This window comes from Podarcis erhardii (genome assembly GCF_964252035.2).
Source record: "Podarcis erhardii genome assembly, chromosome: 8".
NCBI lineage: Eukaryota > Metazoa > Chordata > Lepidosauria > Squamata > Lacertidae > Podarcis > Podarcis erhardii.
Genome location: NC_138499.1, coordinates 76,463,369 through 76,478,422, shown reverse-complemented (window position 1 = coordinate 76,478,422; position 15,054 = coordinate 76,463,369). Strand labels below are relative to the sequence as shown.

The window sequence follows — 15,054 nt, the reverse complement described above, 5'->3', positions numbered from 1 at the left end:
TTAACATTCCAGAAGAGAGGAGTGAAGCATTCTCACCTACTGGGTGCATTGAAGTGAAGATACATCAGATATCTCCAATCTGTGCTCAGTCTTAAGCACAATGGCACTGCATTGGCATTCACAAGCCACCTTTCAGTTAGAGCCAGCATTGCTGACACAGTGCCTTAATAGTTAACAGGGTCCCCCCCTCTTGCATTTGCATTGCCAGGCAAAACTATTAAATCTGACAGATTGTTACATCAGGGTTTATGTTAGTTCCCCCATTGTAACTCAGCAGTGAATTGTGGGATACGAAAAGACACAGCAGATATGTGGTTTTATTTTGTCCTATGCAAATGTAAAGATAAACTGTTGAGCAACATCGTTCTAGCACTGGGAAATAAAACATAAGACCTGGAGGGGAAAAACCTCTGTCATCCACCCACATCGGCAGATTGCTGGAATACAATTCAAAATGGATGCATTTTATTCTGTGCATTTGCACTTGCCATCCTATGCCCTTAAAAAATTGTGTGTGTGTGATTATATACCAGGTATAGGATGGTATATAAATTCAATTAATAATAAGTTACAGGGAACCGGGCAGAGGGCCTTCTCGGTAGTGGCGCCCGCCCTGTGGAACGCCCTCCCATCAGATGTCAAGGAAATAAACAACTATCTGACATCTGAAGGCAGCTCTGTTTAGGGAAGTTTTTAATGACTGATGTTTTAATGTATTTTTAATCTTTGTTGCAAGCCGCCCAGATGGGCGGGGCACAAATAAATATAATAATAATAATAATAATAATAATAATAATAATAATAATAAAAATAAAAATAAAAATAAAAATAAAAATATCCTTAGCAATTCCAAAACATCACGAACAACTTAGCCAGGAAAAATGATGTCAAACAAGTATGGGAATATGAAGTGAGAGTTCCATGCCTAGTCACCGTTTAAAGAGCCCACAGCAGCAAAAAGTTTATTTACGGTTGTACAAGTTACAGGACTTTAGAGGAGATGTAGCTGACATGGACAAACTGCTGGGATGCCATTGCTGCAGTATTCAAAGAAGTCCACTTGTCATCAGCATGCCTCTGAGTGCTATTCACAAAATCATAAAAAAAACTCCTACACATTGTTGGACCAACTTTCATCAGGAAGTGTCTTCTTCCTGATGACTATATCTTCTGAAAGCTTCTTCCTCTGGCTATGAGGTGCATGGCCTTCTCTGTGGCCCATGCCCTCTGGGATTCTCTCCGAAAGGGATATCTATCTGGCCTCTTCATTGCATACAGTATGTTCAGGAGATTGATTACTGTGTATTTCTTATGAAAGGTTTTGGATTCTAAACCTCTAAATCTATCATCTATCTATCTATCATCTATCTATCTATCTATTTATCTATCTATCTATCTATCATCTATCTATCTATCTATCTATCTATCTATCTATCATCTATCTATATCTATCTATCTATCAATCTATCTATCATCTATCTATCTATCTGGTGGTATTCAGTCCTGGTCCTATTCAGTCCCATTTAAGTTAATAAGCAAGACTAACATAGGCTAATTAATTGCAATAGGTGTACTCTGAATAGGACTTGATTAAGTACAACCCTGTGTATATATAAAAACAATGTATGTTGTCCTGTAGATCTCTAGTGCAGTCTGAAATGTATAATTCAAATTACATATTTGAATCACATGGCTACATACACATACATCTACAGTCTCCTCTATTAAACACTTTTTAAAACTATATGCCTTTCAAATATGATATTAAGAGTGTGACTATCAGGTTACCTGGTTCGGCTTTGCATTCTCACAGACAACTACATCGTAGTCTTCAGCAAGCTCTGGAGGGTTGTCATTGACGTCAAGAATTTTTATTCCAACGGGGACATGGCTCAGGAGGCCAGGACTTTCTGTAAAATACAAAAGAATAAAGTGATCCAGCTTTCAGAAGACACTTACACCCTTGCAGCTTGCCCTCAAAGCAATTTTCTGGCACTGAAAGTGGTGTTCAGAACTTGATGTAAAACAATGGCTTGTCAGATATTCGACATGCTACAGCAGAACCAGACTGATATGGCAACCTTATGAAGATGTGGTTTGCGAAGTCTCACTGGCTTTTTGCAAACGGAAATCAAAGTCAAGACTTGAAGGTTAAACTACAGGTTTATGACATCCAAGGGTATTACACGGTAGTGAAGAGAGAGAAAAAATAGGAGAAAATTTCAGAGTCTATTGTACATTCTCATGTTGTGGGCCAGGAATTAATCAAATGGCTTTATTTGATGTTATGGTGTCATATCAAAGTCCTGTCAAATCAGGAATAGATTAGCTGGGGTTTTTTTTTTAAGGAAGAAATAGTAAAATTTGGAAGAGGGTAAAGATTTTTTTTTTAAAAAAAAATGTATTATTTTAACATTTTTGGGATTGCTACTCTGGGCACCTTTGGAAGGAAGGAATACAAATTTAATAGGTAACTAGCTAGCTAGGATGCTGTTTTTGACTGTTTTTTTAATTGCTACAATTGCTTTTTAATTGTACTGTTACATATATTTAGAAGGTATCAATTGTATATATGGCTTACAATATATTTTAAGCCAGCTGGAGTTGGGTTTTATCATAAAAGGTTGTAAGCATATGACACAACTTCGAAAAGAACTGCACTGACTGTTAGTTTGCTGCCAAGCCTATTCTAAAGCTCATTTGTTGCCCTAATGATCAACTGAGCCTATACCCTGAGAGAGGGAAATGTCATTGTCCAGGACAGACAGTTGCATAGTTTCAGTTGGGAACCATGGGGCAAATGGTGCTCTGTCATTTCCTCTTCTTGTCCTGTAGCTTTCCATATATTGCTGAACAACAATTCTCCTCGGTCTCAGCCAACTTGCTAGTGGCCACTGATGTTGAGAGTTTTAGCTTAGCAACATCCGGAGAACCACTTGTTAGGGAAGGGATTACGTAGTCTTTGCCGGGCCATACTATAAATAATGGTGTACTGTTGGCTCAGTGCAATAATAAAGTTCCTGGAAATAAAACAAGCTCAAGAGGGCCCTCATTGTGTGAGCCAACCAGGAACATGTCAGAATAGCTTCAAACAAGCAATCTCCTGCACAGCTACAGAACGGAATTGGCTCTTAATTTCATAATGCCAGTGCTTACCATTAAAGCTCTTTGTCCTATTACACATAAAACAACTCATTATATATTGATCTAGCTTCAGCTCAGTAGGTGTGTAGGACAACATTGTTCTGATTTATTGCAGATGCTTTCAAAAGGATCCTGTTCTTTCATTTGTATGCTGCAAGATAAACTTCAATGGAAGTTTTGCTTTGTGGTTGCTAAAACCATAACAGAAAATAGGGCAGTCTTTTCTACCGTTGAAAGGACTTTGTTGTAAATTGTATTTATTTGATAGGGTACACACAGAACAAAACAACTGGAGTTGATAAAAAGGTCCTAGGTCTTGTGTCTGAACCTCTTACGTTTCTTTGCACATAACTTTAATGGTGGAGCGCAGATTTGTTCTCTGCAAAGATGCTTCAAGTTCATCGATCAAAGTAGTCTGAACACAGTGTCAATGAAAGCATGTCAGCAGAAAATGGTCTCCTTGTTACATTCATCACCTCGAAATGAAACTGAAGTTGTTCAACCACTATATAATAAATGAAAGGGGACTCTCCCTGAGATGTTTAACTAAATTCAGGACTACCTGTTATGTGCCATGTCCTTTGGAAGAAGGAGCATAGGCTACAAGTTGCATGTCATCTCCATAGTGGTACTTCTCCTCTGAAACTCCATCCCCTAGGAGGCCTGATGAGCCCCTTCATTCTAGCTTTTAGATGCATGGTAAAAAAAAAAAGTGTGTTTATGTGCTTAAGAATTTGGTTAAGAGTTTTCTAATTTTATGATGACTTCATAGTTGTTTACATTTTAGAACTTTGTTTTAGATATAATTTGTCTTTTTCCTGTGTCTTACACTGCATTGACAGCTGGAGGAGGATCATACTGAGTGAAAATCATAGCAAACCCAATATGACCCTCAGTGCAATCTTAGGAAACCTCAGTTCAAGCAAAGTTTCCTTGCCCAGGTAATGGGAGTAGAAATCACCTCCCCCCCCCCCAATATATTAATGAACACCTGCTGAGACTTAATTTGATTTGGTTACATTGGATGAATATGACTAGTTAGTTTGTTTTGCAGGTCCTCAAGTTGTTATATATAATAAATATAACCTATTTATCCACATTTGGTTGTCTCGACTCTTCTTCCTGGTGTGCTGGCAATTGTGGGTGAACAAACCACCATAGATCAATTGGTCTCTGGGTCTCTAGAAGACCACTAGGGAATGTATGGTGGGCCAGATTAGGCCTGTGGATTGGCAGCTCATGTTCTGCCTCTGGTGTCTGAAACAAATCAGTTAGAAAAAGTGAAAAGGAAATAGCAGCAGCATTTGAAAGAGGCTGTCCTTGAGATAATCCACCAGACAGTAAATCTGGCCACTAGGACCAACCAAATGGTTACATTAGCATTGTCACTGCATAGGCAATCATCCAGCAATCTCTGCCAAATACAAGGCAGCTTAGGTGATTAACATGCTGTAACAATTATGTGTGCGAATGAATTTTGCATTATCTGTTTGAGTTGCAATCCTGTAATGAAGTTTGAACAATGAAAGGTTGAACTCATTTGCTTTAATTATCGGATATCAGATATTAAAATCACCTGATAAGTTGTTGTTTGGGGAACAACAGAAGAATGAGCACAGACCAGAACAAAAACTGGGTTTTTTCCAGGAAAAAAAAGGGGGAAATTTTCATTTGTTTTGAATGACAATGCTTCCTGGCTAATTGTTCAAAGGAAAAGCTCCACTTCCAGAAGCCTTTTAGTCAAATGTTTTCAATAAGTCTGGCAACTGCCATGTTTTCTAGCTGCTGCAAGCTGCCACAAAGAGCTAGAAATGATTGTTGAATGGAAGGAAGGACCAGAGACACTGTTGAACTACCTTGTAAGCTACTCCAAAACAACTTAAATTACTGAAAGTGTGTGGATTCATTTAGGATTTACCCTAAAAGATCCTAAAAGAATTAGAAGGGAATGGACTTTGTAATCCAGTTCTGCTTGACCAGATTGAGACTGTTTCATCAATCCCTGATACACAGTAATTGTGAACTCAGGTTAGAAGTTAGGAGAGCTACAATTGCAGCATTTGAGAATTATGGAAACTGCTATTTATTGTGATGAGATCAAGCCTGGCCTTCCCCTGAACTTTAGTGCTCTCCTTTACCTTTTCTTCATCTGGTGTGACTGCAAGGAAATCAGAAGGTTTTGTTTCCAATCTCAATTAACCACAGTTTATCAGGTTTGGGTGACTTGGTAAACTGAGGTTAATCAAGAAAAAAGTGAAATCTTCCAGACTGCTTGTTGCTGTGCCCAAGAGGGAGCATGTGAATCTGAGATGAGGCTAGACTCATTCATGTCATAATCAACCCTGGTTGGTTTATTGACATCTGGTCAATGTGTACACCAAGTTCCCTTGACTGCAGAGGCTTTCCCATCCACCTCCATTTGTCCAATGCAATACATGCACAGAATTACCATCATGGTTGGGGGGAAAAAGAAAAGAGAGGTTTCTAATGCACCAAACTCCAGCTTTGTACTACAGTGTATGTGAAGTTCTGAGCCAGAGGAGTGATTGCTAAATTCTCCACCACTACCATCCCCATAAGCAGTAATCTTATTCACATTTCTGGTTCTGCTGGTGTTTTTAAGTTTCAGATTGAGATCTGTGTGTGAACAGCCAAATGGCTTGTCTCTGCTTCGGAGGAACTGCTGAGAAAGGTTGCCTGCTGTTTTGCATGTTCCAGTCTTCTTTATTTTGATTAGAATTCATTGCTCCCGCTTCAAAGTGCCTTTGAAAATGCTGCTACCTTGCTGGGCTATTGTACAGACTGCATTTTCTTCAAATTGTTTTCATTTCCTCTGGCATGCAGCATTGAAGATTTTATCCACATAGCAATGAGTAGTTGCTTTTCTTTTCATTTGTGCTTTCCCTTTGACAACCAACTAACAAATACCTAATTTTTAGTACACAATTCTGGAAGAAAAAAAACCTTTTTTAAAAAATCCGCCCCAAAACACAATTCATGTTTCTCTTTTCCTATTGCTTACATAGTTATACCCTGGAGGATTCTGAATGTCTTATAAAATTATACAGTTGCTCTAGACCGTTTTTCTTTCATAGGACAGGTGGAGATCAAAGCTGTGTGCAGACACAGCTGCCTTTCCTGTGGTCATTTTTCTTATACTTTGGCATTTCAAACAGTCAGAGCTTAATAAAGCCTGTGGTAATCTGACATTTTCACTCTTCGGGTATCTCTGTTTGTCTCAGGTCCTTTTTCTTTGCACCTGTTCTCTACAGCTATGCTCAGCATCTTCTGAAACAAACAAAAAGAATCTGAAAGAGAAGTCCTGGCTAGATCTTTGCAAACAATCCATTTATAGGATTGCTTTCAGAAATAAACCTCCATTGCTGGAGGTCCACTTTTATCATTTTCTTCTGTATAGAAATTTCAGAACTATTTTCTGTCCTTTTACCTCATAGAGCATAGGGTAAATGGATATTCTTTATAAGATTTTTTAAAAAGCTACCCAGAACTATTATGGTGTGACATAAGTACTTACCTAGGGTTAAGTACTTCATTTGTTCTGGAGGTCCGTTCTTAACCTGAAACTGTTCTTAACCTGAAGCACCACTTTAGCTAATGGGGCCTCCTGCTGCTGCCACGCCGCCGGAGGACGATTTCTGTTCTCATCCTGAAGCAAAGTTCTTAACCCGAGGTACTATTTCTGGGCTAGCAGAGTCTGTAACCTGAAGTGTATGTAACCTGAAGCGTATGTAACCCGAGGTACCACTGTATAAGCCTAAATAGATGGAAATTATAATTTGGAAATTGAGGGAACTTTCACTTTTCACGTCTGAATCTGAATAGCATCTGGATGGGAGATGTTGCCTTGAGTGAACACGTGCTCTCAAGGAGAGACTGGGGATAACCGTTCCGTATATTTATGTTCAATGGACAAAGGCAGCAATCTGATTCCCTCTTACTATCTCTGCACTGTCATCGATTAGCTGCAATTCCACCTTGCTAGAGCAGAGGGGAGGATACGGAAGCAGGACCTACTTTCAGTTTCTGGGCCACTGCCCCTACATCCTCCAGTGTAATCAGAATGAGGAGATTGGAAACTTTTGCTTCTGTCTTCAACTAACTGTGGTTTGTTGTCATGTGCAAACCTGAAACCATCATTATTCTTAGCAGCAGTTGATGGTTTCAGAGCCTGGCTATGATCAGAAACTTATTTTATTGCTTGCTTGCTTGCTTGCTTGCTTAGAATTATATACTACCCTTCATCAAAAGATCTCAGGGTGGCTCACAAGATAAAAACACAAAAGCACAAATAAGCAACAAAATAGTAAAGCAAAACAAAACACCCACCCTCCCACAAACATATTTAAAAGGCTGTGGAATATTAATCAGCCAAAGGCCTGGTGGAAGAGGAACATGTTTGCCTGGTGCCTTAAAATATACAGTGGTACCTCGGATTACACACACTTCAGGTTACATACGCTTCAGGTTACAGACTCTGCTAACCCAGAAATAGTGCTTCAGGTTAAGAACTTTGCTTCAGGATGAGAACAGAAATCATGCTCTGGCGGCACGGCAGCAGCAAGAGACCCCATTAGCTAAAGTGGTACCTCAGGTTAAGAACAGTTGCAGGTTAAGTACGGACCTCTGGAATGAATTAAGTACTTAACCCGAGGTACCACTGTATAATGAAAGCATCGGAAGAACAGGAGAGAGCAGCTCATCAGGCCCTGGAGATTTGAATTCATTTAAAGCAGCTAGGTGTTTCCTTGCCACCTGTTTTGCTATCTTGCACTGCAGTTGCCTCCTTGCATCATTTATTCTGTTATCATCACGTTGGGGACAGGTTTCCTTTTGGGAGAAGGCAGAGGCAAAGTAGGCGTTGAGCAGTTCCCTCTCCTCTCTGTCACCCAGTAGCATTTCTCTGTCTTAACACTGAAGACTGCAAGCCAGCATTGTCGTTTGAGAGAGATGGCCTTGTGCTGAGCCACCTGTTTTGTCTTCCTCACATTCAGTGCATTGCTTTGTGATTGCAAATGGTTTCTAAGAGGAGGCTATAAAAGAGCTGCAGATGGTGCAACATATGGCGGTGTGTCTTCCGAGAGATAAAAGGTGACAGAGGCCCACCAGCCCAATGCTTTGAGCTCAGCACTTGCTCCTTGTCCAATCCCAGATTTGATTTCGCGTTTCTTGTCTGTCATCTTATTTTTGTGCAGAGGGAGCGTGAAAAGACTGAAGGCATAAATGAAATATTTGATAGCAAAACCAAGTCTAGCCTAAGCCAATTGCTTAATACCAGCTGAGGGTGTGTTTGGAGGGAAATGTGCTTAGATCTCTCTTACTGAAATCAACCAGGTAGAAAAGAACTTAATTTTGGCACCATCTTTTCTGTTTGTCTGTATATGCAATTATGCATATGTATTCCGGTTGGCAGAATTGTAGACAAAATGCCATTTTGTACAGCATTACATCATTGCATCAAGCAATCCCATTTTAATGGAAAACATCACTATTCTTACTGTCCTTATGTAATATAGCATTTATGCACCTATGCCAAATAAATAATGTATAAGAAGGCAACATTGAAGTCTGATGGTATTGAGAAAGTCTGATGGTATTGAGATTGATTTCTCCTAAACAGCTATATCAGGTAACTCTTCTGTTTTCCCTGCCTGCAGTAGCTAGCTAGCGGTATGCATGTAGCTTTACGAATAAGCTCCAATGAGGCTTTTAAATCTTAATTAAAGCTTGGTCTTGCTGTACACCTGTTTATGATTAGGGCTAAATTATAGCTGAAAGCATGCTGCACTGGAAATAAAAACACCGCGTGAAGAGACTATGCGGCCCATATCAGGTCTCAGAGATTGAACTCTTAATGGTTAACTATAAAACTGTAGTTTACTGTAGAAATTTACTTAGTCCAAAGTATTAACTCAATCCCAAGAGCAGAAATAACTATAAAAATCAATTTGCTGCCTTCATAAAATACCTATGCACAGCATTAATGCAGTACTTTCCAGGAGTATCCCCTACAAATGAAAGTGAAAAGAAAACTCCATCGTCTGGTAATCATGAACCACAGAAGGACAAATGATCGGTTAAGACCCTCCAAGTGTCTCTATTTTCTGGGAACAGTCCTAGATTTACGGAAGCCACCCCCGTCTGGTGACTGGGAGTGGCCACCGAGACCATATAACACTGGTCTTGAAAGACCTACATTGGCTCCCAGTACGTTTCCGTGCACAATTCAAAGTGTTGGTGCTGACCTTTAAAGCCCTAAATGGCCTCAGTCCAGTATACCTGAAGGAGCGTCTCCACCCCCATCGTTCTACCCAGACGCTGCGGTCGGTTCCCTCACTGCGAGAAGCCAAGTTACAGGGAACCAAGCAGAGGGCCTTCTCGGTAGTGGCGCCCTCCCTGTGGAACGCCCTCCCACCAGATGTCAAAGAGAACAACAACTACCAGACTTTTAGAAGACATCTGAAGGCAGCCCTGTTTAGGGATGCTTTTAATGTTTGATGTATCACAGTATTTTAATATTCTTTAGGAAGCTGCCCAGAGTGGCTGGGGAGGCCCAGCCAGATGGGCGGGGTATAAATAATAAATTATTATTATTATTATTATTATTATTATTATTATTATTATTATTTGATCCCAGAATATCCCGCTTTTCCTTAGGACGTCCCTATTTTCATTGGAGAAATGTTGGAGGGTACGGAGTTGTGTGACCCCAAGCCAAGGTGATACAGCCTTTAGAAAACATCTGAAGGCAGCCCTGTATAGGGCTGTTTAAAGTTTAGTTGTGTTTTTATATATGTTGAAAGCTGCCCAGAGTGGCTGGGGCCACCCAGTCAGATGGGTGGGGTATCAATAATAGTATTATTATTATTGAATAGGGTGTCTCTACTTTCACTGGAGAAATGTTGGAGGGTATGTGGGTTGAACAGAAAAGGCCCACCATTTTTTAAACAACCCCCCCCCCCACTTACCTGGTGATTAAAGGCTACTGGAGTCACATACCCAGGAGTAAACCCTAATGAAAACAATGGGACTTAACTACTAAGTAAACATTCATAGGAGTGGGGAGTATGGGATATAAAAGAATAAAGAGGAGAAGCACATCTGAAAATAGTTCTCTCCTGGAGCCATCATACTAGTAGATGCAGAAATGCTCAGTTCTCTTTATTTATCACTCTTCCCCTGGTTGTTTTTTTTAAAAACTGGTGAGGATTTTTCCAAAGTAAGCAAAAGAACAAGAAACAGACCAAATCTTAATCCTAAATCACTTGGCCACCAAGTACGCTGGCAATGGCCTAAAAGCCCTCCACGTCGCCTTTATAGACTTTAAGCAGGCCTTTGATCTAATTCCCAGGAACCAGCTATGGACAAAATTGGCAGCGACATCTATCAACCGCCACCTTCTCCTGCTGATTATTAATTTGCATACAAATACCCTCCTGAGGATTAGGCTAGATAGTAAGGGGCTAGTCTCCAATCCGGTTGCCACCACTAGGGGGGTAAGACAAGGCTGTTTGCTTGCCCCTGCTCTGTTTAATTTCTATATTAATTCGCTAGTGGTGCATATGGCAAATGCTGATTTCCATCCACCAAAACTGGCAGGACGAGCTTTGAATGTCCTACTGTATGCGGGCGATGCCGCCCTATTAGCTACCTCCCCCATCAGATTAAAGCTCTTCATGAATATGAGACCCAACACAAGCTCCAACTAAATTATGCCAAGACCAAAATAATGGTCTTTGCTGCTCGACTGAAACCTAATTTATGGTCAATTAATGGCATTCCTTTAGAGCAGGTCAGTTGCTTCAAATACATGGGTCAGGTTGTAAGATCAAATAGGTCCTTCTTGGCGCACAGAGAATACATAGCCTTGAACGCATCCAAAGCAGCCTTGGTGATTAGAACCCTGTACTCCAAGAAACAGGCACAAACTGTCAAAGTTGCCTTGCGACTCTTTAAAATGAAAGTCCTCCCTCTTCTGCTGGTGGGCATTGCCTTGGGCTCACGTAGGGACTTTGAAAAATTGGAATCTATCCAAACCCAATTCCTCAGGGCCATGCTCAGGATCCCCCCCTCCGTGGCAAGACAGCATCTTATAACTCCATACTTACCCCAGCTCAGTTCTTGACAAAGAGGAAAGCAGACAGCATATCTGCTAAATAAGTCTTCTGGGAAAACAACTTGGTCAGTGGCTAAATTCCTCTTCCTGGCACTCAAGCGTCGGAAACGTATAACTGAATGCTTTGATGTGGGTTATCTGTGAGAGGTCTAGTACTGTGGCCCTACCTTATTTATGTACCCCTATGATGTTTTAGTTTATAACTCTGTATTGTGTAATGTTTTATTTCTGACTATCGGTCGAATAATAATAAAGGAAGGAACAAGAAATGTCTCCAAATGGTTCTGAGAAAATATGTTTATCAGAGATTAACAGTCTTAATAAAACAACATCATGCCCAACAAATTTTGGCTGATGATAGCTTTCCTCAGAGGCACAAGACTAAAGTTCTTCTGTCAAGGTGGGTTATTTGATAAAGATATTTTTTAGCATCATTTTGCTGTTTTTCTGTTTCTGTGGGGGTCACATTGGTCTCCCCCCTGGTTTTCGCACATCTGAGTCCAGCATTCCACTGAGTCTACTACCCTGATCTGGATCCTACATTGTTTCCTAGTATTTCCAGCCCAAGGGTAAAATGATATGTACAGCCCAAGGGTAAAAGAATAAGTGTCCCTGGATTCCTTGAAAAAAATCTGGTAACCACCTAAGTCCTTTTCATAGAAAAGTGAAAGAAACAGAGAGTTTATGTAGAAAATATTGAGCAGAGAAATGTAGAGCATCTACTCAGAAGAAAGTCTGATTGCGGCCAATGAGACTTAAACATTAATGGGTATAGGATTTCACTCTCAGTTACTGTCTGGGAACAAAGCCGATCTCAGGCCATTTATTTTCTACATCCGTATATTACTTACTCTGATTACTAAGTGGCCTTATAAAAATTTTAAGGAGCTTTTTGACATTTAATTTCATAGGTTATTAGTAAAGGCCTCCAAAAATAGTACACGGGGCTTAATCTTTAGTTCAGTGAGGATACTTTCAAATGTCATATACTTCATCGTAATGGCAGTTCCAATACAGAGCTATGTGAGAGCTAAAAGTGTAAGTCTCTGGCTCAGACTTCATAAACTCAGGAGGGAAGAACACCATTAAGATATTGATTTGTTTACTCATCCTGATCAACAATGGACATGAAGTGTGCTGAAAGCTTCAAAACTGTTATTGAAATGCGAAGTGGTTAAAGCAAACTTTTCCAACTGGGTGCCCTCCATAGGTTTTAGGATACACCTATCATACCTGATGATTGGTCATGCTGGCTGGGGCTCATGAGAGTTGAAGTCCAACAACATTTGGAGATAATGAAGTTGGACCAGGGATAGGTCCAGAAATTCAATTGAATTCACATCTAAAGGACATTCTACCTGATTTGCAGTTTTAAAACCATTATGTGGACTGAAACACAGCCTTTCTTTGAAATTCAAACTTCTCAGAATTTCAACATGCAGTTCTCCAGCCAATGAATGTGTGCAAAAATGCATATGTTAGGGCAAAGTGGCCAAATAAAGGCATATATTCATTGATATAACACACAAGAAATTACATTTTCATGAGTACTTTGTTTAAAAAATACAAATTGATATGGAAATATGGAAGAAGTTGATGTTGAGGTGCTAACTTCCTGATTGATAAAGTCTAAGCAGCTTGCTGATCATGCATCTTCCCAGATCCAATTTCTAAGCTGTATTCGGGGAGCCAGGTCTGCCTCAGTCTAGCTATTCTCTTCCACAATTTGTTTTTGTGAGAAAATAACATATAGTAGCTATGGTTGTTTGCCCCAGAGTGACTTCTGAATGTAGGAAGTCCACATCTTTCCCTTATAACATGCAGTAAAACAAACAAACAAACAAACAAACAAACATATTCCAGTCACATCATAGCTGTCAACTTTTCCCTTTTCTTGCGAGGAATCCTATTTGGGATAAGAAGAAGAGTTTGGATTTGATATCCCGCTTTATCACTACCCTAGGGAGTCTCAAAGCGGCTAACATTCTCCTTTCCCTTCCTCCCCCACAACAGACACTCTGTGAGGTGAGTGAGGCTGAGAGACTTCAGAGAAGTGTGACTAGCCCAAGGTAACCCAGCAGCTGCATGTAGAGGAGCAGGGAATCGAACCCGGTTCACCAGATTATGAGTCCACTGCTCTTAACCAGTACACCACACTGGCTCTCTTTTTAAAAAAAGGGAAACGTTGATGGCTATGAGTCACATGCGCTATCAGCACCTTAAGTATGTTGCTATACCCACTCAACTTCATTGCTTGATGCTTATGGAGGTAGGGAAACTCCTAAGGTGCGATCGGTTCTGCTCTGCTTAGTGTGAGAAAGAGATGTGGGGCTGCTGCTTCTGTTAGCAATTACTTGTTGACCAGAAAAAAAATTGTTCTAATCATAGTCATAAGTTGACCACAACAGACTACATGCGCTCCAAACAGTCCGGGGGGGGGGATGCCTCGGAGCATGGTCTGAGGGCATATGATACAGCTATATCGCTGAAGCTAAGTAGATCTGTGTCTGATCAGTGATGGGAGTCTGATGGAAGACTACAATATATGCTGCCTCAAATTCCATGGTAGCAGTAATGGGGGCTAGAAACATGGTAAGTGTAATGTTGGTCGAACGTTAAGGGTTGTTTGAATCACATCCATTTCCACACCATCACCACCATCACTAAGCAATCCTTCCTTGTTGCGTAGGAGTACTATTAAGGTAAAGGTAAAGGGACCCCGATCATTAGGTCCAGTCATGACCAACTCTGGGGTTGCACGCTCATCTTGCTCTATAGGCCGAAGGAGCCGGCGTTTGTCTGCAGACAGCTTCCGGGTCATGTGGTCAGCATGACTAAGCCACTTCTGGAGAAACCAGAGTCCTAGGCAAGTCCTAGGCTCTGTGGTTTAAACCACAGCGCCACCCACGTCCCTTAGGAGCACTATATGGGAGTTTTATTTTTAAATTGTTTTTATGAAGGTTTTCTTGGGTAACAAAAACACATACACACATTTCAGTTTGCAGAGTCCTTTCTACAGATGAGTTACATTTGATGTGAGACACTAATGTTATAGACAGTATGTGGTTGGAGGAGAAGAGAGGTGGGGGGGACACACACACACACAAAAAATGTTACCTACCAATTTCAGAAGCCGTGACTGTTATGTTGTACCAAGGGGTTTCTTCTCTGTCGAAGACCTTAGCTGTTTTAATGGTCCCAGTGTTTGCATCAATGGTGAAATACCTATCTTCTTCTGCGTTGTGGTCAATGAAATATCTAGGAAGGACAAATAAAACAAAAATCAAAATTACCCTTAAAAAAAATATAAATGTTAGAACATTTAGCAGGGAGCTAATTTCTTATCCATTGACATCTGCACTCTGTAAGGGGCCATGGCTCAGTTGTGATTCGAGGACCCGATCCCCGCTTGGGGAATAAAGACACATGGACACAGAATGTAAGGTTAATGGGTAAGGTAAAGGCCACAACTTTATTGATTACAGCATGTGAGAAGGTATTGGCTTAGGCATTGGACCACAGAACATTAGACTCCACCCACTCGTAGAGGGGTGAGTCTGAGGAGGGGTTAACCACCAGTAGGGGAAGCCTGTTGATGCTAATCCAACTATAGGCTCTCTTCCTGATGTCACCGAGGGTCGTGCCATGGCCCCCCGCCACACGGGCATCGGACAGGATCCATGACCGCCGGATTCTGCAATTCTTGGCATGCAGAACTTCCACCCATCCTTGGCAACTTTGTTTGTTAAGTGATCTCCAATCTAATGGATGAGGTT

At 40.7% G+C, this 15,054-nt stretch overlaps 1 protein-coding gene across 6 annotated transcripts in view; it reads right to left on the bottom strand.

The window, feature by feature from the left end:
- CDH18 (cadherin 18) overlaps positions 1-15,054 on the bottom strand; it is a 634,566-nt gene that overhangs the window by 17,015 nt on the left and 602,497 nt on the right. For all 6 annotated transcript variants that reach the window (XM_081873024.1, XM_081873021.1, XM_081873022.1 and 3 more), the window contains 2 exons: positions 14,400-14,536; positions 1,789-1,910 (listed from right to left, as the gene is read on the bottom strand). In XM_081873024.1, the coding sequence (XP_081729150.1) occupies positions 1,789-1,910; positions 14,400-14,536 (259 nt within the window). The remainder of the gene's footprint in view (positions 1-1,788; positions 1,911-14,399; positions 14,537-15,054) is intronic.